At 38.8% G+C, this 27,875-nt stretch overlaps 1 protein-coding gene across 1 annotated transcript; it reads left to right on the top strand.

Moving 5' to 3' along the window:
- The first annotated feature begins 127 nt into the window (after positions 1-127).
- ERP27 (endoplasmic reticulum protein 27) lies at positions 128-27,875 on the top strand. The gene is made up of 7 exons (XM_010368468.2): positions 128-1,572; positions 1,936-2,036; positions 4,994-5,131; positions 19,441-19,557; positions 23,217-23,342; positions 26,238-26,435; positions 27,147-27,875. Exons 1-7 carry the CDS (start codon positions 1,479-1,481, stop codon positions 27,192-27,194), a joined length of 822 nt encoding a protein of 273 aa, XP_010366770.1. The 5' UTR covers positions 128-1,478; the 3' UTR covers positions 27,195-27,875.

Here is a 27,875-nt window from a genome sequence, read left to right as displayed (position 1 = left end):
TTGTAGTATAGTTTGAAGTTGGGTAATGTGATGCCTCTGGCTTTGTTCTTTTTGATTAGGATTGCTTTAGCTAGTCAGACTCTCTTTTGGTTCCATATAAATTTTAGAAATTTTTCTTTTCTAATTCTGTGAAGAATGACATTGGTAGTTAGATAGGAATAGCACTGAATCTATAAATTTCTTTGGGCAGTATGGCCATTTTGAAGATACTGATTCTTCTTACCCATGAGCGTGGAATATTTTTCCATTTGTGTCAGCTCTGATTTCTTTAAAAAGTGTCTTGTACGTTCTCCTTGAAGAGATATTTTACCTCTTTGTCATCTGTGTTCCTAGGCATTTCATTTTATTTGTGGCTATTGTAAATGAAATTGTGTTCTTGATTTTACTCTCAGTCTGGACATTATTGGTATACAGAAATGTCATCGAGTTTTGTACATTTATATTTTTCCTGATACCTTACTGAAATCATTCATCAGTTCCAGTAGCCTTTTGGCAGAGTCTTTAGAGCCTTCCAGGCATACAATCATATTGTCAACAAGGAGAAATAGTTTGACTTTTTATTTTCCTGTTTAGATGCCTTTTATGTCTTCCTCTTGCCTAATTGCTCTGGGTAGGACTTCCTCATTTCTTTTATAATATTTTCACATGAAAATTCTCCTAAGCTTAAGACTACATATCCCAATGCCTGTGAAAATCTCATCTTGGACTTCCTCAGACACTTGTGAGCAAAATCAAACTTTATCTCTTTCTTCTGCTTAAGCCTTTTCAGGGGTTCTCATCACCTACAGAATAAAGTTGATGCTCCCATGTTTAGCGTATCATATAAGACCTGCTGTGAGCTGGTCCCACATGCCTTTCTGCCCACTTGTATCACTTTCTTCCTTTTCATCATTCTCAATTACTAGTAATTCTGTCACACATTATATTTGCATCTCTGTACTTTGGTTCTTTACATGAAACTCCCTTTCTACCTTGTGTTGCCTGGCAAAATCTTACCCAGGACTCTGCTTGGGCATCCTCCACAGGAAGAACACTTTCACTGAACCCTAGAATTGTCCTTAATACCCTTAATCTGTACTGTCATAGCACCCTATGAATTTTATATTCTTATCACTTTCCATCTTATATTTAAATAATCTTTTTACTTGCCTATCTCTCCCACTGACAATCTAAGCTGGCAGAGGCTGGATCAGATCATAATTATCTTTCTATTCCTAGTGCTAGGATCAATACCTGGCTTCGAATATTTACATTTTTTATTTAAATAAACTGACCTGACTTTCTTCCGGTTGGTTATGTTCTGAGTCCCGATTACTAAACTTGGTCTTTTATCTCAGAAGTTGAAGGCTCCCCTGGAGCCAGCTGCAAAGTTCCCAAAGCCCTAACAACTTCACAGCCAATCAGCTACAGAGCGGGCTGCCTTAAGTCGGCCTCCCAAACACAAAATCCAGGGTTGGAGCAGGAGCAGGAGAGGGACAATGGAAGCTGCCCTGTCCAGATTCATGTTCCTCCTATTTCTCCTCACGTGTGACCTGGCTGCAGAAGCTGCTGCAGAAGTTGAGAAATCCTCAGGTAAAAGAAAAATGTAGTTGAGTGGCAATAGTGTGAAAGTGTTATTAGGAGAAGGAAAAGGAGCATGGTGGTTCTCTGGGTACTTTTCCTCCACACCTAGAAAGTTTTCCAGGAAATCCTGGATAAGATGCATTTTGTCTAGGGGAGAGCAGGAAAGTCTGGCAGTATCCTTCAGAGACAGACCATCAGTAGGGTCACCTTCCATATGTTAGTAAAAATACTATGCTTTGGAATGCTAACAGTACTCCTAGAAATTGTGCTTTTCTTAGCCTTAGTATAGAGATAAAAGGTACAGATGCCCTCATTATTTAGAGCTGCTTCTTCTCACCTCAGTACCCTGACATCTTCTACTTCTCTCTCTAGATGGTCCTGGTGCTGCCCAGGAACCCACGTGGCTCGCAGATGTCCCAGCTGCCATGGAATTCATTGCTGCCACTGAGGTGGCTGTCATAGGCTTCTTCCAGGTTAGTTCAGATACCCTACTTGCAACTCCCCCAAGAGCCAGAAATATTCTACCTCAAAGGAACCACAGCAGCCAACTGCTGGCAGATGACACTGCATTAGAAGTGGGGGTAAAGGGAGACAGTCACACAATTTGCTTTCATCTTGTCCATTGGGACCTCTTACTTTTAAGACATTCCCAGTCTCTAAATTATATCTTTCTCACACTTACTTCTTTCTGAGCCTGTGGGCTGCATCTCCTCATCTATGGATGCTTTGGAGCTCAAGTCAGTATCTGCAGAAAGAATGCCTTTATGGAACCCTACCATTGTCCTAAATGCATTTGGTCTGTACTCTCATAGCACCCTATGAATAGGCAGGGGCCAGAGTGAATCCAATTGATATCATCCAGCAACACTGTTTACAGGATTCTGAAGCTCCTGGACATTAGTCAGTGCACAGCCTTTTAAGGCCTTTCCCCCAGATAAGGTAGACTCTTATTCTTCTTTCTCTTTGCCTTGTCTGAAACGTTGGAAAAGGATGGCATTTTGTATATTCGAGGTGTTAACCTCCACCTTCCAGACTGGCTGCTTGGTTAATAAAGGCAGCCATAAATGAGACTGCCTCATTCCAGCATTTTCATCTTTCTCTGGTGGTAGCATCTGGAAATCGTCACAGCTGGTTAAGCCCCTGCTCTCTCATAGCAGACCTTCTTGTCTGTTTCCATTCACCAATTACAACTCCTGATTACCCTGTCAGTTCTGTGTACACAGCTGGAAATCACTGCAATGAGATGCAAGTGGGGGAGAAAGACAGAGAGTACATTTTTCAGGAATGAGAAATCTGAGCTGTAGACAAAAACACCCTCAGGAAGACAGGGAAGGGGCAAGAGCATGGACCTGGAAGAGTGTGCAATAACTTAAACAGCCGCCAGATGCCATCATTTTATCCTTGAGCAATTGCATCTGAAGGAGCAGAGTAAGAGAGGAGGCCTCAATTAATTATTGTTCACAGCCTCTAGAAGAGCAGATACCAGCTCGCTCTGCTTGATCCCAGATGCAAGAGTAGTGTGTTAGCCCGTTCTCATGCTGCCAACAAAGACATACCCAAGACTGGATAATTTATAAAGGAAAGAGGTTTAATTGAATCACCGTTTAGCATAGCTTGGAAGGCCTGAAGAAACTTACAATCATGGCAGAAGGCACTTCTTCACAGGCCAGCAGGAGAGAGAATAAGCATAAGTATGGGGAAGGCCAGACACTTATAAAACCATCATATCTTGTGAGACTCACTCACTATCACAAGAACAGCATGGAGGAAACTGCCCCCATGATCCCATTACCGCCACCTGGTGCCACCCTTGACACGTAAGGATTATGGGGATTACATTTCAAGATGAGATTTTAGGTAGGGACACAGCCAAAGCATATCAACTAGCCATCTTCTTTTCTCCTTGCACATCTCCTCCTTCAGCCTGGAGACTTGCAGGGTAGAACATGTTTGTTCCTGTTAATTTCCCTGAGCTCCTATGGATAAAGGTCCTGTGACAGCAGGGAAAATGATGCCAGCCTCTGTGGAAGGCCTGGAATCTTTGCTCAGAAGTGGCTTCTCTGCTCCCTCCTGCAGGCCTGGGCTGCAGAGTTGGATGCGTGAACAGCATCTTCATGTGCAAAGCTCAGGCTTATCTACAGTGGCAAGAAAGGGACTGTCCTTCCAAACCCTGCATAAACTTTTGTTAAAACTTCTAAGCTTTCATTTTAATTATTTTATTTTTCTTCTTTTTTTCTTTGTTTGGCTCTTTTGATGGCACCTATTTCATATTTTTGCATTTTTTCCTTTCCTCCACAAACGTAACCAAAGCCAAAACTCAAGAGACAAGAGCTGGTGGGAGGAAAAGCCGGTTTATTTGGAGATCCAGTAAACCAAGAAGACAGTGGACTAGCATCCTAAAGTACATCTTGGCCGGGCACAGTGGCTCACACCTGTATTTCTAGCACTTTGGGAGCCTGACGGGGGCAGATTGCCTGAGCTCAGGAGTTCGAGGCCGGCCTGGGCAACATGGTGAAACCACACCTCTACTAAAAATACAGAAAAAAATTAGCCAAGTATCGTGGCGCACAACTGTAGTCCCAGCTACTCAGGAGGCTGAGGCACAAGTATCCGGGAGGCGGAGGTTGCTGTGACCCAAAATTGCGCCACTTCCTGGGTGACAGAACGAGACTCTGTATCAAAATAAATAAATAAAGTACGTCTTAAGTCACTACCAATTTTAGGCTCTTTGTACGTTAAGGGCAGGGCAAAGAGGAGGGAGTTGGGATCAAGCAATAACCAGCAACCATATGCATCTGGGCACCAGCAAGGGAGGAAGTTGGGAACTTCTTTGTCCTTGGTGAGGTCACAAGGCACCTATAAATCTTTAGCACAACATAGTTAGTTGTTTACATACTTTTCCTTTAATCCTAGAGTTAGTTTTAAAAACCATATAAACTGCTAATTTTTGCATATTATCTCAGTGCTCTAAAATTATTCTAACCTACATACAGGAATTAGTAAAGAAATGCCATTTCAACAAAAACAGAATTGGTTATGTTCGTTTGTTTGCTGTTTCACTGTTAAACAAATTGTTCCCAGAACAGTTGTTTCTCATGTATGTCTACAACAGTGCAGCCAAACTAGGCAGGCCTTTATGATTTTGAGGCCTCTCTCAGCTCCTAGTAAACTTCAAGCTCTATGACAAGGCCTCTCAGGAGTCTCAGGCTCAGCTACAATTTCATGGTTACCTATTAACTCACAGAGCCTGGAAAATTCAAGAACGTCACTGCCAATGAAACCTGAACTGTTAGAGGTAAATCATGTGTTACTGGGCAGTAAATCAAATCTACGATTTCTGGTAAAGCTTCATAGCATATTTCTTTTCCATATCCTTTGTCTCTGCCCTTCAATATAACCACTGTGGTATTATTTTTTCTCTTGTTTTTAGGATTTAGAAATACCAGCAGTGTCCATACTCCGTAGCATGGTGCAAAAATTCCCAGACGTGTCATTTGGAATCAGCACTGATTCTGAGGTTTTGATCCACTACAACATCACTGGGAACACCATCTGCCTCTTTCGCCTGGTAAGTTGGATGGGTAGCTTGAACTTTCTCCCAGATTTTCATTGGGTTGTGGACTCACAAACTTGTGAGACTGGAAAGGACTCTATGTCTTTTACACTAATGATGGTACCAAATTCAGGGACATTGTTGACAAAGATGAAGACTCAATTCAAGCTTCCCAAGCAGGTACTGTAATGAAATGGAAAGAGGACAGGACTGAAAGCCAGGGAATGGAATTTGTGGTACTGTTTTGTCGCTCAACAGTCACACGACTTTGGGCAGTCACTTAACATTTTTTTATCTCCAATTCTTTCCCTTCTAAAATAAAAGAGTTAGACTGTATTATCTCTAAGGTCACTCTGAGCTCCAAAAATTGTATATTAAATATTTTGAGGAGTTCATTTTTGTTCTTCAAACATTTATTACTTCCCATATGCCCTATGCAAGATACTGACAATAAAAACATATTAAATATATTCTCCAGTCTCATAGATCTTAAAGTATAGTAGGTATTGTAAACATAATATGCAAGTATCTATAATACAAAGAGAATCACTATGGGTAAAGTTTTATCACAGTTCAAAGGATAAAAGCAGTGTGGGAATTCTGAAAAAAAAAAAGAAAAGAAAAAGACAACAGAATTGGAACTTAAAGGATAGATAAATTTAGACAAGGCAAAGAATTCATGGCCAAGGGGAGAAAATCTCAGGAAACAATTAACAGGCCAATCTGACTGGATCCCAGGGTACATATTGGGGAAAATGAATATCAGAGAGAGAAACTTGATTAAAATCATATTGTGGGGAAAATATAGAATACCACTTTAATGAGTTTGTCCTGAATTTGGTTGTCACTGGAAAGCCCCTAAAGCCTTTACATCAGGGAAGTAACACGAACAGGAATGTGTTGTATTAGATTATTTTGACAGCAAGGCAGAGGACGGATTTTTAGCTTAAAAGGCAAGAGAAGAGGGAGCTTTTGTCAGGCTGGCAAAATAGACCATGTGAGAAGTATTAAGAGTCTGTAGTAGAGAGATAGCAATAGAAATTAAAGAGGAGGAAGATCCTGTGATCTTTAGATATCACAGTTATGGAAAGGAGGCGAAGCTTAAAGTCAGGGTGTCTAGGAATAGTGAGGTCATGTGCAGAAATGGGGATTTCTCATGCTTTCATTGGTCACTGAGTTCTACTTCTTGATGGAACATCAAGATAAACATGTCAAGAGTCCACTGAAAAAGAAAAATTGATGCAAAAGAAAGTTTTTAATATTTCAGGACTGAATGTCGTGCCCCTTCTGGTTGCCACCCTTTCTTTCTTTTTCATTTCTCATTGAAACTTCTTTTAAGCATATTTTTTACTGTCTTTCTCTAAGCTAGACACTACTATCTAGCTTATGTCCCATCACACCATTAAAACTACATTTATCCAGGTCTACATGGCTTCCTTATTTTACTCAACATTTCTGTCATGTTTGATGTTAGTGACAACTTCTTTCTTTTTAATGTTCTCTCTTTCCTTGAATTCTAGGAAATTACTTCTGATCCTCCCACTGCTTTTATAGCCTCTTTGAGATCTTCTCTTCCTGTATCTACAATGCTGCCTGACCCAACACTTTTTATAACCTAGGTCGTGGAACCCATGCTCTGTGAAGGCAGAGATAGTTCTGTTCAGTGTATCCACAGAGCCTAGAACAGTGCCTGCTATGCTTATTAAGTATTTGTTGAGAATGAATATATGAATGAATCAATGAATGAATGAATATGTTTTTCTTAAGAAATACAATTCTTTTGCATATTCCACTATTATGTGCTTGCTGAGCATTTAGAATATTTTATCTCTAGTCTGGACTTCTCTCAAGATTCAAACATTTGCTGGGTATAAGCATTTTTATACCCTCATAAGCACTATACACTTAAAATGTTCAAAACTGAATTTATTGTCTGCACCTGCTAATCATATTCCTCCATCTAAGATACTACTTTATTAAATGGCTATGCTCATTTGGTCTTACATTTTTGCCAGTTGTATCTTCTATCTTGAATCTATATTCTCCTCCACTCCTTCTACCTCATTCTGTATTTAGGCTCTTAGCCTAAGTATAAGCAATTTCGTTAGCTTCTTAACTGATCTCCTTTTACTACTTTATATACACAATGATGTGTTTAAGATAGAAAATTGACCGTGGCACTCCTCTCTTTCAAACTCTTCAATATTTTTCATTTCTTAAAAAATCAAAAACGAGATATTTAATGTTACAAATAGGCTTTGCTGGCCTGCCCCACTGCCTACTTCTCTAGTCCTTTTTCCATTTACCCCCTCAGTAGCCAACTATACACATAATTATCATCCAATTCCATGATTTTGCCTAGACTATTCCTTCTGTCTAGAATGTCACCACCTACCAAGGGTCCCCTTTCACCTAGCCTCACCTGGATGACTCCTTCTCATACTCCAGTGAATCAGTTCAGGAATGTTACCCTTCAGGAAGCGTCCCTGGAATCTCCAAATGGGCCTAAGCATTCCTCTGTATGTAATCCCTTATCTCTATTTTCATTTATCACTTTATAGTTCATATCAGATATTTATTTATTTATTTATTTATTTTTTGAGACGGAGTCTCGCTCTGTTGCCTGGGCTGGAGTGCAGTGGCCGGATCTCAGCTCACTGCAAGCTCCGCCTCGTGGATTCACGCCATTCTCCTGCCTCAGCCTCCCGAGTAGCTGGGACTACAGGCGCCCGCCACCTCGCCTGGCTAGTTTTTTGTATTTTTTAGTAGAGACAGGGGTTCACCGTGTTAGCCAGGATGGTCTCGATCTCCTGACCTCGTGATCCGCCCGTCTCGGCCTCCCAAAGTGCTGGGATTACAGGCTTGAGCCACCGTGCCCGGCCTAGATATTTATGTATCTGTCTCCTCTATTACCCTCTTAGGCCATGACCTATTCGAGGTTGGAAACTATGACTTATTCATCTTTGTATTCAAAGGCTATAATACACCTCTGGCTCCTTGAAGGCACTCGGAAGGTGCTTGGGGAACTGAACTCACCTCCAAAAGCATCTCTGAGGTTGTGTGAGCTCTCTTCAGCAATCCCTTTCCCACCTGCACAGTGGTTGCTGGTTTGCATTCTCACCAGCGTGAAATAAGATTAAATCAAATTCTTCTGTGAAAAACTTTGGTAAGGAATACATGGAAGGTTAGGCAAATGCCTTTCATGTTGCCATTGAACCACTGGTAGAAATCCTTCAACACAAAAATTCTAATAAGCTACACTCCACAAGTACTTCTTTCTCAGTTTTTTGTTCATAGGTCTTATAAAGGTCTGATTTGAAAGGCTTAATACCACCAAGATACGCATATGGGGAAGAAAAACAAGCGCTGTTGCTTTCACCATCTCTACAGACTTAACATCCTCTAATGGGAGAGCACTGGTGCTGCTTACAGTTCATTCCTCATAAAGCCTCCTTGATGACTTCTCAGTTTTTCACTCTTCTTTAACATCTGATTTTTGTTTACCGCTAGTGACAGACCTACTCTAAGTGAACTCTTGGGACCTCTGTGGGCAAGATTATTTATGTGCCATACCAGAAAACAAACAAACTGGTTCCTGCCCTACTTCATTGGCAGGGCTGGAAGAAGCTCAACTTTCGTCATGCCAGCTTCAGATAAACATTTTTTTCGCAGTTTACACTTTCAAAAGTTTAGTATATATTTTAATAGGACCATTATTCAAGAGTTTGGAGTAACTTTTTTTTTGTTTTTGAAAAGGGAACATCAACACTGGGAAATGTGAACCTACTGAAAAATTTTCTGGGACCTTCTTTCTTTTCAGATCCAGTCTGTTCGGTTCGATTGTTTGTTTTCAGAGCCTCATCTATGATAGGCACTATTACAATATTTGACCACTTAATTCACACAAGAACCTGATGAAGTAATTTTTATTATTCCTGCATTTTTAATAAGGAAAGTTCCGTGAGAGATTGGTTTAGGTGCCCAAAATCTCACAACTATGAAGCAACAGATGTCTGATTCGTACCCAGTATTGCTGACTACAAATCACACCCTTTTTACCATACTATAGTGGCTTTCTAAAGGACTTCACCCTGAAGAAAAACTTTGTTTTTACACTGAATTCTCTCTAATGTCCCTCATTTTAAAACCTACTTTTTTTCTTTTAACTATTTTCTCTTAAATTATTCCTCTAGCCTCCTACCACTCCTTAATCAAATTGCAGAATTATTTATCAAGATTTAATCTAGACATTATATATTGTCTAAATTTACAAAATTTTCCATTTTAAGAACATATTTAGAAATAAGCTGAAATAATGATTAACTGAAAAAATAACAATAAATTGATATTACTCATGCTTGAAATGTTGGAGCAATAAAAGGCCAGCCAATGCTGTATTTATGCAACATAACATTCTTCAAAAATAGTGCAGGCCAACTATATAAACGTAATCAGGAAGAATTTAGGTAAAATTCATGAAACCATAATAAGTTGCATATAACAATCTTGCTGTTTGAGGGCACAGCCTATCTTTTGTGAGTGTAACAGCAGAGAAACTCTCAAATTTTTCAATAGGACTCTTATTGTTGCCCTAGCAGAGATGGAATTTCCAGGTTAAATGAACTATGAGCCTGTTCTAAAATGGAATTTGAAATATTATTTGAATGTTTACCCTGCTTTGGATTTTTTTCAATCATTACTATTTTAAGAAACCTAATTAACCTAACTTTGACCTAATGGGATGGTAATGAAAACACAGTGCAGTCATCCTTTATTCCTTTTACAGTTATTTATTGGGTGACTATGATAAGAAATACACCTCACCGGACAAAGAGAATCACAAGAAACTAGTCCATGAGATAAACTGATAAGAAATGCAAGAAGATTATGTTTCAGATTATGAAACTTTTTTTTTTTTTTTTTTTTTTTTTGAGACCGACAGTCGCCCAGGCTGGAGTGCAGTGGCGCGATCTCGGCTCACTGCAAGCTCCGCCTCCCGGGTTCACGCCATTCTCCTGCCTCAGCCTCCCGAGTAGCTGGGACTGCAGGCGCCCGCCACCTCTCCTGGCTAGTTTTGTTTTTGTATTTTTAGTAGAGACGGGGTTTCACCGTGTTAGCCAGGATGGTCTCAATCTCCTGACCTCGTGATCCGCCCGCCTCGGCCTCCCAAAGTGCTGGGATTACAGGCGTGAGCCACCGCGCCCGGTCAACATTTTTTATTTTATTCTATTTTATTTTAAGTTCCAGGATACATGTGCAGAACATGAAGCTTTGTAATATAGGTATACTTGTGCCATGGTGGTTTGCTGCACCTATCTACCCGTCATCCAGGTTTTTAGCTCTGCGTGCATTAGCTATTTGTCCTGATGCTCTCCCTCCCCTAACCCCCCATACTCCCGACAGGCCCTGGTGTGTGATTTTCCCCTCCCTGTGTCCATGATGAAACATTTTTTTAAAGTATGTATTTACTAAGTATACGGTAAGCTGAGCAGCTTACAAAAACAAACCGAGGACATGAGGACCTTTGTTTAACAAACGATTTCTCAGTGCCACCAAAGACATTTACTACTATAACTGTGGTGTAAACTAAGACAATTTTAATACATTTTATAAAAATCTGGGTTTTTAGAAAAATCCATGGGAATTCAAATGAATATAACTGAAATACTAATGAATGAACAGAAAATGAGTGATTAAATCTCTTGGTATGATACAGTGTCTATAACAAAAAATACTCCCTCAGATACTCTTGAGGAAATTCAAAATTATGTTTTAAGGTAGCAATCTTTCCAGTTTACTATTTCTGTTTTTCTTCTGATGCCTCTTTTCTCTCAAATAAAAATATGATATTTTCAGTAAAATTCTTTCCATAAAACTGAAAAATGATATTTTAAAGGTTTTTCCAACTCTTGGTTCTAGGGTTGGATTTTCTTTCCAGTGCACTATGCAAATAATTCCCTTTACAGAGTGAGATTTCCTGTTCAAATGTTGCTTCCAAAAACCCTAAACATGAATGTTCCAGAGTTTATTAGTTTAAGAAATAATGAAAGATCGGGCATGTTTTCTTAAAAGAAGTACAACAAACTAGAGAGACTGCAGGAGGGTGGCTTTTATTAAAGCTCTTTTGCTTCTTAGAGAATGTTATCACCGGTTAACATCCTCTGCCTCCAATTTAGTGCATTCTTTAAGTCCAGAAACACCCAGAGTAACTGGCTTTTCCTGTTCTCCCTGTTCTGGGAAGTATGAGGGACTGCCAGGAAAAGAGTACAGAGAGGGGGGGATTCTTGGTCCATGCACAGTGATGTCAGCTGAGGCGCATGCGCCAGGCCTAGGAGTTCCTAGAAAAATAGTCAGGAAGCATTTAGACACATCAAATATTAAATGAGTCCTGATTGTGATGATAATGATGATGATTTTGGTGGTTGCAATAGCAAAGCCTTAAGCACGAAGGAGACATGCCAGCTGGAAATACAAGTCGGTAGCAGCATTAAGGATCCAGAGGAGCTGCAAATATCAATTTTTTGTGTGCTCATTTTATTTCTCCACTCATTCTTCCTGATACGGGCAAGGGAAGGAGAAGGAGGTGGTAGGAGGGTGGGCAAGGATCCACCTAAGACCTTTTCTCTTGCTTTCATGCGTTTTGTTTTTTTTTCCCCCAAGTTTTCCAAAACTTTGTGAATTTTTAAACAATTAAATATACCCAAGGAGTTCATTTTTACCCTGTGGTTTTGATTTGTTTCAAAATTCTGTTTTAGAAATACAAACTTTTCTGTACCTCGACATTTATTTATTTCATAAACTTAAATTGTGTAAAGCAATCCTAAAATAAAGAGTGCTTAAATTGCCATCTGAATGAATGGCTGCAATTTTGTGCCTCAGTGCATATAGCAGGCACTCAGCAAATAATTATTAAACAAATGGATTGTAAGAGAATGACTGGATCTATCCAGAATTAAAATTAACCATAAGGGGTGCATTGCACATCTCCAAGGTTTTTATTGCTTTCAGTTACCCCAATGGGAGACCCTCTTGAACAAAAGAGATGAAATAGGAATCATCACTGGGATGACAATAAAGAGCAATCTTGGATTCTTGCTGTTTAGTGAATTAATTTCCCTTTGCCTGAATTCCCTCCTACATTAACTAACGTGAGACTTGCTTCTGATTTTACTGGGTAGACTAGAAGAAAGTACCTTGGGGACAAAAGGGTGGTTCTGATCCAAGGCAAGATCTGACTGGGCAGGACCTACACAGATAGCACATGGAGGGAAAAGGGTTAAGGAGACGTCCAAGGGCAGGTGGCCTAAGGATCTCAAAAGTGATGCAAACTATTGTAGGAAATGGACAAAACTGTTCAGGAGCTGACACTAATAATTTTATCTGTAGGCCTGGATCTATCTATGGATGGTGGAGGCACTATCTTTGTGTCTTTATAGGCTTAAGTAGACTGGGGAGAAGAAATAGAAAACTGAGCACAATGATTGGAAGAATGAAGTCCTGTCTTTCAGTATATCTGAGTGTGGTGGCAAGGTTGTTCTGAAATACGAATCTGGGATAATGGATCATGTAACCAGACAATCCTTTCTACCAAAGACTATTTTTAAAAGTTAAAATGTGTGTGTCTGAATGTGTGTGTGTAAGTGTGAGTGTGTGTGTGTGTGTCTGAAGGCATTAAAGAGCTAGTAAAAGAGGGAAAATGTCTAGCTCAAGATCTAGAAGAAAATGAAAACCCAAAAAGATGAACCCTGCATTGAGGACTGCTTTTTGTTTAGAGGGATTTGGTCAGTTCCAAAAGCAACCAAGAAGCTAAGAAATAAATTTGCATTTTGAGATCCTCAGGAGTTGAAAATTAAATGTGGGAGTCCAGGCCTCACAAGGGGAAATAGGAAGTGAATCTAGTACCACACCTTTCACATCCCCTTTGAATCCTACACAGCTGTACCTAAAAACAGGGATGAATCATAGTAGATAAGCCCTCTTGAGGGCTGCAGCACAGATGCAAATCATTTCAACCCCTGAAATTGGATTAGAGTGATCATATGTATATGTACACACATGCACACACACACACAAATATACACACATATGCCTACACATATGCAAATATATATACATGTGGAATGCGTATAATGCACTCTTAGCCCTGCCATAGTACATCTAAAACTTAACAAAAGATAAAATGTTAAAAGAAGTCAGAGAAAAGAGAGATTATCATCAAAATAATCGCAAAGGGACAACCATAAGCTTCACAGCTGACTTCTCAATAGCAACAGTGGAATGCAGAATACAAAGCATTATATCTTTCAAATACTGAAAGAAAATAACTGCCAACTTCATAATTCTACCCTCAGCAAAAACAGGCTTCAAAATTAAACAGAATATAAATACATATTAAACAGCCACATTGGGAGGATTTGTCACTCAACACATCCATCTCATACTGAGGAAAATAGTAAAATGTCTTCTCTAAGCAGAGGAAAGAAAACCCACATAGAAGCTAAAAAACACAGGAATAAATAAAGAGAAACTAAAATGTAAATATGTGCATAAATGTAAGTGTATATTGAAGATATAACAAAACGAATCATATCCTGTGAGATCTGGAATTAAAACACATGACACTAATCCTGTGTAAGTCTTGAATGTAGAACCAGAAAATTGAATTTAAAAGAGGTAAACTGTGTTTGAATATTCTAATGTCTGCATTGTCTAAGAAGAAGCTGAAATTGCCAATTAATATTAGGTCCTGATAAGTGAAAAAAATGCATGTTGTATAATGTATTCTGGCAATCCCTGAGGAAATAATTAAAGCCTATGTAACTTCTAAGCCAATAAAGGGAAAGAAGAAAATAATATATAGTACTCAGTCAATTCAAAAGTAGGCCAGAAATAAAGAAAAATAGAATTTGGAACACATAGAACCAATGGAAAATGCATAATTAAATACATCAGTAATTTCATTTCATGGAAATAATCCAGTTAAAAGACAAAGATTATCAGGCACTGGATTGAAAAATGCAACTATGTGCCTTCTGCAAGTGATACAAGTAAAACACAGGATGGAGCTATACCATACAAACACTTCCAAAAGAAAGATATGAATATATTAATACCAAATAAAGTAGACTATCAGGCAACAAGCATTCCTAGAGATAAAGAATAACAGTTCATAATGACAGTTTCAATTTGCCAGACAGATTTAATAATTCTAAATTTTGCATTTATCAAATACATGTCCTGATACTATATAAACACAAACTGACAAAATTGAATGAAAAGATGGTTAAAGTCACAACATAATAGAAAAATTTAACACCCTTCTTTTTTTTTTTTTTTTTTTGGAGACAGAGTCTTGCTCTGTTGCCCAGGCTGGAGTGCAGTGGTATGATCTTGGCTCACTGCAGCTTCTGCCTCCCAGGTTCAGGTGATTCTCCGGCCTCAGCCTCCTGAGTACCTGGGACTACAGGTGCACGCCACCATGCCTGGCTCATTTTTTGTATTTTTAGTAGAGACAGGGTTTCACTATGTTGGCCAGGATGGTCTCGATCTCCTAACCTTGTGATCCGCCCTCCTCGGCTTCCCAAAGTGCTGGGATTACAGACGTGAGCCACTGCGCCCAGCCCCAACACACTTTTAAATAAAATAAGTTGGTTAAAAAAAAGAAAGATATAGAAAATTTCCACTATAAAATTCACCAAGTGACCTGATAAACATTTGTAGAATACTGTATTCAAAAACTGCAAAATATACTTAATTTTAAAGACATAAATAATAATAATAAAATATAAAAATAAAGCTAAAAATCAATAAGAATATAACCAGAATATCTTACATTTTAAAATTAAGAAATACACTTCTAAATAACTAATAGTTTAGAGAAGAATTAAGAACAAAAAATGAGGAAGCATTTTTGAACTGAATGACAAAAATTCTACATATCAAACTTATGAGTGCATTTAGAGCCTTCTAAGGAGGAAATGTATAGATTTCTATGTATTTTTTGCCACTTTCAAATTTAAAATTGGCCAAATAATAGGATTTGATATCTTGGAAACGTCAAAACATGGAATGACCCTTAATTCATGATGTAACTGGACCCAATAACTTACCAGAAGTTAGGCTTTGGGTCAGCCGGTTTTCTCACTATAGTTCCTTCCACGGTCTTCAGAAAGATGTTAGTGAAAAGGGGTCCTGATCCAGACCTCAAGAGAGGGTTCTTGGATCTTGCAAAAGGAAGAATTCAGGGTGAGTCCACGGAATAAAGTGAAAGCAAGTTTATTAAGAAAGTAAAGGAATGAAAGCATGGCTACCCCATAGGCAGAGCAGCCCCAAGGGCTGCTGGTTGTCCATTTTTATGGTTATTTCTTGATCACATGCACTAAGGAGTGGATTATCCATGCCTCACCCTTTCAGACCATACAGGGTAACTTCCTGACTTTGCCATGGCCGTTGTAAACTGTCATGGGGCTGGTGGGAGGGTAACACGGAGGACGACCAGAGGTCATGCTCATCACCATCTTGATTTTGGTGGGTTTTGGCCAGCTTCTTTACTGCAACCTGTTTTATCAGCAAGGTCTTTATGACCTGTATCTTGTGCCGATTTCATCCTGTGACTTAGAATGTCTTAACCATCTTGCAATGCAGCCTGGTAGGTCTCAGCTCATTTTTCCTAGCTCCTATTCATGATGGAGTTGCTCTGGTTCAAACATCTCTAACAATGATAAGCTCCTTCTGGGGAGAAAAGGAGCACATAGGTCAGGTCAGGGGTTGCTTTCTACATGTTTTTTAATTAAAAACTGGAAAACCACAATAAGATATCACCTCATCCCAATTAGAATGGCGATCACCAAAAAGACAAAAAGTAACAAATGCTGGTGTGGATGTGGAGAAAGAATTTTTATACACTGTTAATGGGTATGTAAATTAGTATAGCATTATGGAAAACAGTATGAACATTCCTCAAAAATTTTAAAATAGAACTACCATAGGATCCAGCACTTTCACTATTGGGTATACATCCAAAGGAAATGAAATCAATAGTATGTCAAGGAGATACCTGCACTCCCATGTTCATTGCAGCACTATTCACAATAGCCAAGAAACGGAATCAACTTACGTGTCTGTGAGCAGATGAATGGAGAGAGAAAATGCAGTACATATATGCAATAGACACTATTCAGCCATAAAAAAGAATGAAGTTCTCTCATGTGTAGGAGCACAGATAGACCCAGAGGACACTATGTTAAGTGAAATAAGCCTTGTACAGAAAGACAAATATCACATGATCTCACTCATACAAGCAATCTAAAAAAGTGGATCTATGGAAATAGAGAGTACAATAGTGGTTATGGAAGGCTGGGGAGTAGAGGGGGAAGTGGGGAGGGAAGAGGGAAGTGGGGACGGGGAGAAATTGGTTAGTAAGTACAAAATTACAGTTAGATGAAAGGAATAAGTTTAGGTATTCTATTGCACAGTAGGGTGAGTAGAGTTAACAATATTGTATCGGAATTTCACAATAGCTAGAAGAAATTATTTTTTAATGTTCTCATCACAAAGAAATGACAAATGTTTGAGGCAACAGATATGCTAAATACTATGATTTAATAGTTTACACAATATATACATGTATTGAAACATCACACTGTACCCCATAAACATGTACAAATCTGAATAGTAGGTTAAAAGTAAAGCATAATAAAATAGGAAAAAGACTTCAAACACTAAGAAAAGTTTTTCACCAATTTGTCAATAACAATAAAAGTAGTAAAGCTAATGGCATAGCAGTATTATTTGCAATAGGATTGGTTCTGTTTTTCTGTTTCTTTGCTCACCAGAGAAACAGAATCAACAGGAGATAGATAGATAGATAGATAGATAGATAGATAGATAGATAGATAGATAGATGATAGATAATAGATTATAGATAGCTATTACATAGTAAATATTACATAAAAATAATACAAATTACATATATGTTATATGGTAAAGATTATATATATGAATATACATATTAAGAGATTCTTTTAATAAGATAATGGCTCACACAAATATGAAGGCTGAAAAGTCTCACCATCTACTGCCTGTGAGCTGGAGACCCAGACAAGCCAGTGTTGTAGTTTGAAGGCCTGAGGGCTGAAGCACCAATGGTGTAGATTCCAGTCTGAATCTGAAGGCCTGAGAACCAGAAAAACCCAGGACAGGAGAAGACCAATGCCCCAATTAATGTAAGCAATCAGAAAGAGGGAGACTTTAATACTCACTTTAGAGAAGAGTAATACAAAAATCAAGGATCTTAGCATCCTTTTTTTTTTTTGAGACAGAGTTTCACTTTTCCACCCAGGCTGGAGTGCAATGGCGTGGTCTCGGCTCACTGCAATCTCTGCCTTCTGGGTTCAAGTGATTCTCCTGCCTCAGCCTCCCGAGTAGCTGGGATTACAAGCATGCACCACAACGCCTCGCTAATTTTTGTACTTTTAGTAGAGACGGGGTTTCACCATGTTGACCAGGCTAGTCTTGAACTCCTGACTTCAGGTGATCCACTGGCCTCAGCCTCTCAAAGTGCTGGGATTACAGGTGTGAGTTACCACTGCTGGCCTAACTTGCATCCGTTTTAAGAAGAAAAATGAGTTCCAAGTGGATTTTAGATCTATTGTGAAAGATAATGTTGAGAAAGAAAATATAGGAGAATATCTTCATGACCTTTGGGTAGTCAAAGATTTCTTAAATAAAACAAAATGAAAAAATACACACTAGCTATAAAGATGATAACCTTGACTATGTTTAAATTACCTTCTTTCATATGCAGTAACTATTAAAAGAGAAGCCCTAGTAAGAAAATACATGCACTATGGAACCAACAAAGGACTCATATCCAGCATATATAAAAACACATTCAAATCAGAAAGAAAAAGATAGACAAAAGAAAAATGGGCAAGCAACATGAATAAACACTTCATAAAGAGAATAAAGAGGGAAATTATCTTTAATTGTCCTCATATCCTTAAATTATTATTAACTGTTAATGAGAGAAATGCAATTAAAGCCACTGAGATATAACCATATCCACCAAAATCAGTAAAATTAGAAAAACTGACAATAGCAAATGTTGACAAGGATGTGGAGCAATGGGACCTTTCACACACAGTACTGGTATGTGCAAGTTATTATCCACTTTGGAAGATAGCTTGGCATTTTCTACTAGTTAAATATGTACATATTCTATAATCAAAAATCCCAATCTGAGGTATATGCTCAGTGGATACAGAGGCATATATGCACCAAAAGTCAAGAAGTGTTCATTGCAGCATTGTCTTAATGACTAGATACAATCAAAATGTTCATCAGTAGTAAAATGAATAAATAAATTGTGTTTATTCAGACAATGGAATATTATACAGCAAGGAAAATGAACAAACAACAGCTACATGCAATAACATGAATGACTTATAATCAAAATGTTAAACCAAAGAGACAAAAAAATGGTTTGTTTACATGTATTCAATGTTAAAAAATAAGGTAAAACTAAACTATAGCATTAAAAGAAGGATCTTTAAGTGGTAAAGCTACAAAGAATGAAAATGGTCAACATAAAAGTCAGCATACCTTTGGCAAAAAAAAAGGATGAATTATAAATTAGAAGGAAGCACAAGGACTTCAGGGGTTCTAGCAATATTCTGTTTCTTTACCTGGGTGGTGATTCTACAGTAGTTTTCTCTGTGATAATTTGCTGAGCTTTATAGCAAATGTTTATACTGTGTTATATTTTTCTCCACACGTGTTTTATTTCACAGTAAAAGGGTGCATAAATATAACACAAATCTGACCTTGCCAATGGCCCCCCTTGCCCTCAGATAGAATTTAATCTACTTGCCTTGGCTTCCAGGCACTTCCAAATTTGCTCCTCCTTATCCCTCTAACCTTGTCTCTCTGCAACTCTCACATCACATCTGCTAGGGTCACAGTGAACTAACGGCAGCTTCGAGACCACAACCTCTCACATCTCACAGTATTTGTAAATACGGTTCTCTATTTAAAGCTCCTTCCTCATCCTCATTTATCTGATGAAGGCTTAGCCACTTTTCAGGAGTAACTTCTTCCTTGAAGCTTTTCTGCTCTTCCTTAGGTGACATATGGGCCTGTGATTATCCTGTGATGACATCTGGATTCTACAGGACAGTTTGTCCTTCTAGGGCAGGGAAACTTTCTTACTTATCTTTTGGTCTTCAGAGCTTTAATCAGTGCCTGTCACATGGAGGTCCAAAGACGTTTATCAATACATGAAAAAAAGATGGAATAGTGACTTTATTCTGTTTTTTGTTACCCAGGTAGACAATGAACAACTGAATTTAGAGGATGAAGACACTGAAAGCATTGATGCCACCAAATTGAGCCGTTTCATTGAAATCAACAGCCTTCACATGGTGACAGAGTACAACCCTGTGGTAAACATTATTTCCTGTTCTCAGCCCCTTCAGAGCCTGAGTCAGGAAAGGTACTGGTCTTCATAACAGAGGTCTCTTCCTCCCAGAGTTCCAGTTCTTCAACCAATAATGACAGGAACTGCCATTAATTCAACACCTACTGTATTGTTTATGTTACTATCCTTCCTATACCTTTTTAAGATTTAACTTGTTCCTGTTAAACAAAATGCAGAGAAAAGTTAAATGAACTATCACACTGCTAGTAAGAAAGAGAACCAGAATGCAAAGTTAAGGTGACTGACTCAAGGCCAGATGCAGTGGCTCACAACTGTAATCCCAGCACTGTGGGAGGCCAAAGCGTGAGGATCGCTTGAGCCCAGGAGTTTGAGACCAGCCTGGGCAACATAGCGAGACCTTGTCTCTACCAAAAACTTTAAAAATTACCAGGTACGATGGTGTGTGCCTAAAATAAAATAAGAGTAAATGAAAGACAAAAAAAAATGTTAAATGAAGCTCACTGATCACATATTTGGATGTCACAACAGCGTAAAGTTTCTGTAATTGTTTCTAAACACACATTTCATTTTCTGTATGTACCTCCTTATAGACCAGTAACAAACAGCTCCTACTCTGGCAGCAGCTGCAAACCATGCATTGACTAGCACGTGCCCACACCCTCACCATGCCTCAGGCTTCTCTCCTGGTGTGTCTTCCTCTGGTGTTGCATGCTGCATGCAGTCTGGGTAAAGGTGGTGCTCCACCTGTCCTGATCACCATCTGGCCTTCTAACACTCGCTATAGACTATAACACAGTCCATAGAATTATCTTATGTGTCCCATCCTCCCATCCTTATTTTCCCTGACATAGATTATAGAATCTTACAGAGTATTAATTTCTAGTGATCGACATCAGCTCAAAACGCTGTACCTTCTATTCCCTAATAACAGTACTTTACATGCATGGTATGATTTTTGAGAACTTACAGAGCCCTTTCACCCTCATTTTCCCATTTATTCCTCACATTGATTTTTGTTGAGGTAGAAGAGAGGAAATTATTGTGCCCATTTTATAGAGGAGAATATTCAAGATCCAAGTGATGACATTATTCAAGGTCACATCATGAGTAAATAGAAAAGGCATAATTTAAGGGACAAAATATAACTGATGCATTAGCACATTTTGCCACTTCCATTTTACAGTAGAGGAAATGGGAGTTTAGAAAATTTAAGTAACTCCTTCAAAGCCCTATGGCTAGGAATTCGAGCTTCAGAGACAGCCTATGTAGTTGCCCTTGCTTTTTTATGACTGGTCCCTGTGACTGAATCCTGTAGTTTGTCTATTGCCCTACCTACACTGCCTTCAACAGAAAACACCCCTTTTCTTGTTGACTAAATTCTGGCCTACCTCTCACACCATCTTTATCTTTATCTCTCTGGAGTTGCTGATTCTATTTCCACTTCTGCTAAGGCTCCAAACACGTATGCCCCTGGGGTATTGGCAGTAATAATCAAAAAGGTGTTCTTCTCTATGTGGGGCCAGAAAGATGATCTTTTCATCCCTGGGCTATGGCCTCTGTGTCATGGCATTTTGCAGGCTAGCTAAGGCAGGGGCACGCACTGACCTTCCTTGTTTCTTATGCCTGATCTGTCTCTCATTTTGCAGAACAATGACATATTTTTTAAGTTCCATATTATTGGTGAAGGCAGATTATATCAAGAGAAAATTCAGTAAGAATTTCTTTAAAGAAGCAAGTTCAATTTCTATTGTTCCTTTTTTTATTTCCTGAAAGTAATATTTTTCTCATTTGGAGAACTGCCCATTCTACTATAGCTGTTTCTCATCTGCTTCTGGTGCAAAGGTTTGCACCAGCAGCAACTGGGCAGAAAATCCCAGCCATGCACCTGACCTGCCACGCACTTTTAATGCACACACTCAGTACTTGGCGTCAACGTGTCTGTTAGGATTAAACTAATCCATTCGGCTGTGGCCAATCCCTTCTGCTAAGATAACTGTACCTTTTGACATAGTCGTTTTTATTTCTTTACTCTTCCCAGGAATTATCCTCCATCTCAGCTTTAGAACGGTGAATGAATGCTCTAAATTTAAGTAGCAGGATTTAGTAAAATAAGAGTAAATCATGTATCATCCAATCTCCAAAATGAAAAATCTAAAACTTGATTTTAAAATCCATGGAGAAATCTTTAGGAAAAGACCCACTTGGCCCTCCTTGCCTACATACGGTAGGCAGCCAAAAGAGCTGGACAATCTCTACAAGAGTGTGTATCTTCAGGAAGAATTCTGCCTAGCGGCTCCCTTCCGCATCCTCCTAAGACCCTGCCCAAAGATTTGTTAACCCACCATGTTCTGTCTTCCTGCGCACACACTAGTTTTGTAGCAGTGCTTTCTGAATTTAGAAGTGAAAAGAAATGAGATCGGTTTAAAATAGACTTGCAGCATTATTTTAGGACAGTGAAATGAAGGGAACCAGTGCCGTGGATTCCTCTCTTTTTCTTCTCCTGTCTCTGGTGGCTGTTCCACTCCTCTAAGTCACTGACAACTTCATGGAAAATCACCATCTCTAATCAGCAAAACAAGGGTCAATGCTTCTGGTCTCCTGAAGAGCTCACCTTCTGCTGACCTTTGGTACACTGGTTCAGACACATTTGGGACTGAGTTGGTTTATGTGGGGTTTTGCTATCCACTGTGCATGAGGCAGTTCATCCTGATGATCAAGAGCACGAACTCTGGAGCTAGACCAGCTCGTGTGAATCCCTGTTTGCCATTTATTTGACTCTGAGAGAATTACTTAGTCTACCTGTGCCTCAGTTTCCTCATTTGAAAAACTGGGACCTTGAAGATTAAATTACTTATTATTCATTAAGAGTTGGAGACAGTGCCTTCCACATAATGAACACTCAGTAAGTATGAAATACTAATATGTACTCAAAGGCTACATTTTAAGTGTCTCTGACTAGTCTTAAAACAAGAAGCAAGGCTGAAACAAAGTGACTAATATGTTGCATAGTGTATTAGTTGTCTATTGCTGCAAAACAGATTACTCCAAATCTTAGGAGTTTCAAATACAAAACATTGATAATCTCATACAGTTTCTGCAGGTCATCCAATTTGGGGTGGCTAGGGTTAGGTGCTTCTGGTTTAAGGTCTCTTGGGAGGTTGCAGTCATTGCTTAGGGCTGCAGTCATCTGAAGGCTCAACTGGAGCTTGGGATCTGCTTCCAAGATGGCTCCCTCACATGACTGGCAAGTCAATGCTGGCTAGTAGCAGAAGGACTTAGTTCCTTGCCATGTGTTTCTCCTCAGAGGACTGCTTGAGTGCCCTACATTGGGGCTGGTATTCCTCAGAGTGAGAGATACAGAGAAGAGCAGAGACTGTAATGTCTTTCAAGACTCACCTTGGAAGTCACACTCCATCATTTCTGCAACATTGTATTGGTTACTCAGTTCCGTCCCATTCGGTGTGGGAAGGAAGGATTTACACAGTTGCATGAAAACAAGACGGTGAGACTTACTGAGAGCCATCTTGGAAGTTAGTTCCATTTGTGTTACCAGTGGCCAGCTCTCAGTTATATTTCAATCTACCTATTCACTCCTTCCTTCCCAGGTACTAATGCATTCTTTCTCTCTCTTTCACTCTACTGTAACACATTTCAACTTGCCAGACTGTGATTGGGCTATTCAACAGTGTAATTCAGATTCATCTCCTCCTGATAATGAACAAGGCCTCCCCAGAGTATGAAGAGAACATGCACAGATACCAGAAGGCAGCCAAGCTCTTCCAGGGGAAGGTAAGGCAAGAATGGGAATATTCTATTGCATACGCACCACTAGGACACTAGGAAAAGGGAGATGGGGCTAGGAAGCAGAGATAAATAAGGAAAACAACTACGGTTAGAAGATAGCAAAGCAAGAAGTGGACATAATAAATCACATTATTCAGAACTAGAGATGTTGTATTTTATCACATTAAAGGCATATATAATTATATCTTCCTGTCTGGTAATAAAATAAACTGCCTTTCTGATGGTTGGTTCTCTAACACTAGAAGTATTTAGTGTTACTGAAAGTAGACAGTCATCTGATCAGAATACTATAAAGAAGATTTCTACTTTGGGTTGAAAGTTTGATTTAATAATATAAAATAGTTTACATTTATCAAACACTTACTTTATGCCAAAAGCTGAATAAAAATATTAATGCGTTGCCTCATTTAAGTTCCCCCACCAAAAGCCCATTTTGCCAATGAGAAAATTGAGTCTCGGAGAGGCTGAGCAATGTACCCAAACTCACGTACCTAGAGAGTACCAGAGGCAGAATTTAAAACGTGTTCTCTGCTCCAGGCTATACTTCCTTTCTTAGATAATCACTAAAGTATTTTCCAATTCGATATTCTTAAAATTCAATCAATCTCGTCAAACCGATAAAACACCAACACAACACAAAATAATAGGAAATTCATTTTTTTAACTTTTATTTTAAGTTCAGGGGTACATGTAAAGGCTTGTTATGTAGGCGAACTTGTGTTATGAGGCGGCGGCGTCCAGATTATTTCATCACCCACACATTAAGCCCAGCACCGAATTGTTATAATTTCTGCTCCTCTCCCTCCTCCCACTCTCCACCCACAAGTAGACCCCAGTGTCTGTTTTTCCCTTCTTTGTGTTCATGAGTTCTCATCATTTAGCTCCCACTTATTATTATTATTTTTTGCAAATATCTGCCTTTTTTATTTTTATATTTTAAGTTCTAGGGTACATGTGCACAACGTGCAGGTTTGTTACATATGTATACATGTGTCATGTTGGTGTGCTTCACCCATTAACTCATTATTTACATTAGGTATATCTCCTAATGCTATCCCTCCCCCACCCTCCACACAATAGGACCTGGTGTGTGATGATCCCCTTCCTGTGTCCAAGTGATCTCATTGTTCAATTCCTACCTATGAGTGAGAACATGCAGTATTTGGTTTTCTGTTCTTGCAATAGTTTGCTGAGAATGATGGTTTCCAGCTGCATCCATGTCCCTACAAAGGACACGAACTCATCCTTTTTTATGACTGCATCGTATTCCATGGTATATATGTGCCACATTTTCTTAATCCAGTCTGTCACTGATGGACATTTGGGTTGATTCCAAGTCTTTGCTATTGTGAATAGTGCTTCAATAAACATACGTGTGCATGTGTCTTTATAGTAGCATGATTTATAATCCTTTGGGTATATACTCAGTAATGGGATGGCTGGGTCAAATGGTATTTCTAGTTCTAGACACCACACTGTTTTCCACAATGGTTGAACTAGTTTACAGACCCACCAACAGTGTAAAAGTGTTCCTGTTTCTCCACATCCTCTCCAGCACCTGTTGTTTCCTGACTTTTTAATGATTGCCATTCTAACTGGTGTGAGATGGTATCTCATTGTGGTTTTGATTAGCATTTCTCTGACGGCAAGTGATGATGAGCATTTTTCCATGTGTCTGTTGGCTGTATTAATGTCTTATTTTGAGAAGTGTCTGTTCATATCCTTTGCCCACTTTTTGATGGGGTTGTTTGTTTTTTTCTTGTAAACTTTATTGAGTTCTTTATAGGTTCTGGATATTAGTCCTTTGTCAGATGAGTAGATTGCAAAAATTTTCTCCCATTCTGTAGGTTGCCTGTTCACTCTGATGGTAGTTTCTTTTGCTGTGCACAAGCTCTTTAGTTTAATTAGATCCCATTTGTCAATTTTGGCTTTTGTTGCCATTGCTTTTGGTGTTTTAGGCATGAAGTCCTTGTTCATGCCTATGTCCTGAATGGTATTACCTAGGTTTCCTTCTAGAGTTTTTATGGTTTTAGGTCTAACATTTAAGTCTCTAACCCATCTTGAATTAATTTTCGTATGAGGAGTAAGGAAAGGATCCAGTTTCAGCTTTCTACTTATGGCTAGCCAATTTTCCCAGCACCATTTATTAAATAGGGAATCATTTCCCCATTTCTTGTTTTTGTCAGGTTTGTCAAAAATCAGACGGCTGTAGATGTGTGGTATTATTTCTGAGGGCTCTGTTCTGTTCCATTGGTCTATATCTCTGTTTTGGTACAAGTACCATGATGTTCTGGTTACTGTAGCCTTGTAGTGTAGTTTGAAGTCAGGTAGCGTGATGCCTCCAGCTTTGTTCTTTTGGTTTAGGATTGTCTTGGCAATGTGGGGTCTTTTTTGGTTCCATATGAACTTTAAAGCAATTTTTTCCAATTCTGTGAAGAAAGTCATCCAATGGGGATTGCATTCTTAATGGGGATTCTATTCTTAATGGTGATGGCATTGAATCTATAAATTACCTTGGGCAGTAGGGCCATTTTCACAGTATTGATTCTTCCTATCCAAGAGCATGGTATGTTCTTCCATTTGTTTCTATCCTCTTTTATTTCACTGGTAGCTCCCACTTATAAGTGGGAACATGAGATATTTGGTTTTCTCTTCCTGTGTTAGTTTGCTAAGGATAATAGACTCCCGCCCCATCCATGTTCCCACAAAAGACATGATTTCATTCTTTATTATGGCTGCAAAAAATTTATTTTAACTCAAGATTTCAATTGCATGGTGCAGACCATAAATTCAATCAGTGTAAGCCGTAACAATTACAAGGTATCTCTTTATCCATGGACCTCAGATAAAACTTTTTCTTTCACACTTCCCCAACTGCAGATTCTCTTTATTCTGGTGGACAGTGGTAGGAAAGAAAATGGGAAGGTGATATCATTTTTCAAATTAAAGAAGCCTCAACTGCCAGCTTTGGCAATTTACCGGACTCTAGATGATGAGTGGGATACACTGCCCACAGTAGAAGTTTCCATAGAGCGTGTGCAAAACTTTTGTGATGGATTCCTAAGTGGAAAATTGTTGGTAAGTGTGAGACTGCAGGTAAAACAAATTGTTTTCCTTCTATGTCCCTTTTATTTCCTGTTGAATAAGAATTCTTTGGGCTCAGAGAGGGAGGAGAGCCAAATGTTGGCTAATGGATACCAAGTGCAGCTAGATAGGAGGAATATCTGGTGTTCTGTAGCACTACAAGGTGGCTGTAATTAAGAACAATTTATTATACATTTTCAAATAGCTAGAAGATTAGATTTTGAATGTTTCCAACACAAAGAAATGATAAATATTTGAGGCAATGGATATGCTAATTGTCCTGATTTGATCATTAAACATTGTACACATGTATAGAAATATCAGTCTATACCCCATAAAAACATAACTATTGTGTCAATTAAAAACAAAAATAAAAGCAAAACAATTAAAGTTAAAAAAAATTATTTGAGCTCTACTAGATTTGATTAAAAGCAAAAGTCTATGAGGATATCGTGGCAAGAGTCAGGATGCTTGTTAGGGTATAGCCGTGAGACACGAACTAGAAAAGCAAGTTTGGAAAGGGCTTGCATATTCAGAGGCTGAATTTTGGACTTCAGCATTTAGTTTAAAGTATTAATGGGCAACAAATCAAATTTCATATAAAAGGGTTCATGAGATAAAAATTAAAGATGGATTTAGGACTTCCAGGAGTAATTAAACAGCTCAGTTTACTAATCTAAATATCATTGTTATAATGTTTTCCAGAAAGAAAATCATGAATCAGAAGAAAAGACTCCAAAGGTGGAACTCTGACTTCTCCTTGGTGCTGCATATGACCAAGTACCTACTTTACGCAAAATAAAAAGGCACAACTCAGATCTCAGAGACACTAAACAACAGGATCACCAGGCCTGCCAACCACACACACACACACGCGCGCGCGCGCGCACACACACACACACACAGAGCTTCATTTCCTTTCTTAAAATCTCACTTTCTCTTCTTCCTTCTTTTAAATGTCCTATCCTCACTCCCTACCCAATGTCCTTACTATTGTGCATTCATCCTCTGAAAAACCCATCCATAACACCTACATCAAGGCTTTAAGAGACTCACTGTGATGCCTCTATGAAGGAGAGGCATTCCTAGAGAAAGACTGTTCCAATTTGTATTTAACATCAAGTTTGTGTACTGCACATGACTTACACACAACATAGTTTGTGCTCTTTTAAGGTTACCTAAGGGTTGAAACTCTACCTTCTTTCATAAGCACATGTCCGTCTCTGACTCAGGATCAAAAACCAAAGGATGGTTTTAAACACCTTTCTGAAATTGTCTTTTTGCCAGAAGTTAAAAGCTGTCTCAAAGTCTCTGAACTCAGCAGAAATAGACCATGTGAAAACTCCATGCTTGGTTGGCATCTCCAACTCCCCATGTAAATCAACAACCTGCATAATAAACAAAAGGCAATCATGTTATAGGAAAAGACTGGCA

This window comes from Rhinopithecus roxellana, chromosome 10 (genome assembly GCF_007565055.1).
Source record: "Rhinopithecus roxellana isolate Shanxi Qingling chromosome 10, ASM756505v1, whole genome shotgun sequence".
NCBI classification, from domain to species: Eukaryota; Metazoa; Chordata; class Mammalia; order Primates; family Cercopithecidae; genus Rhinopithecus; species Rhinopithecus roxellana.
The sequence above is the reverse complement of the archived record's forward strand: the minus strand, read 5'-3'. Positions and strand labels throughout refer to the sequence as shown.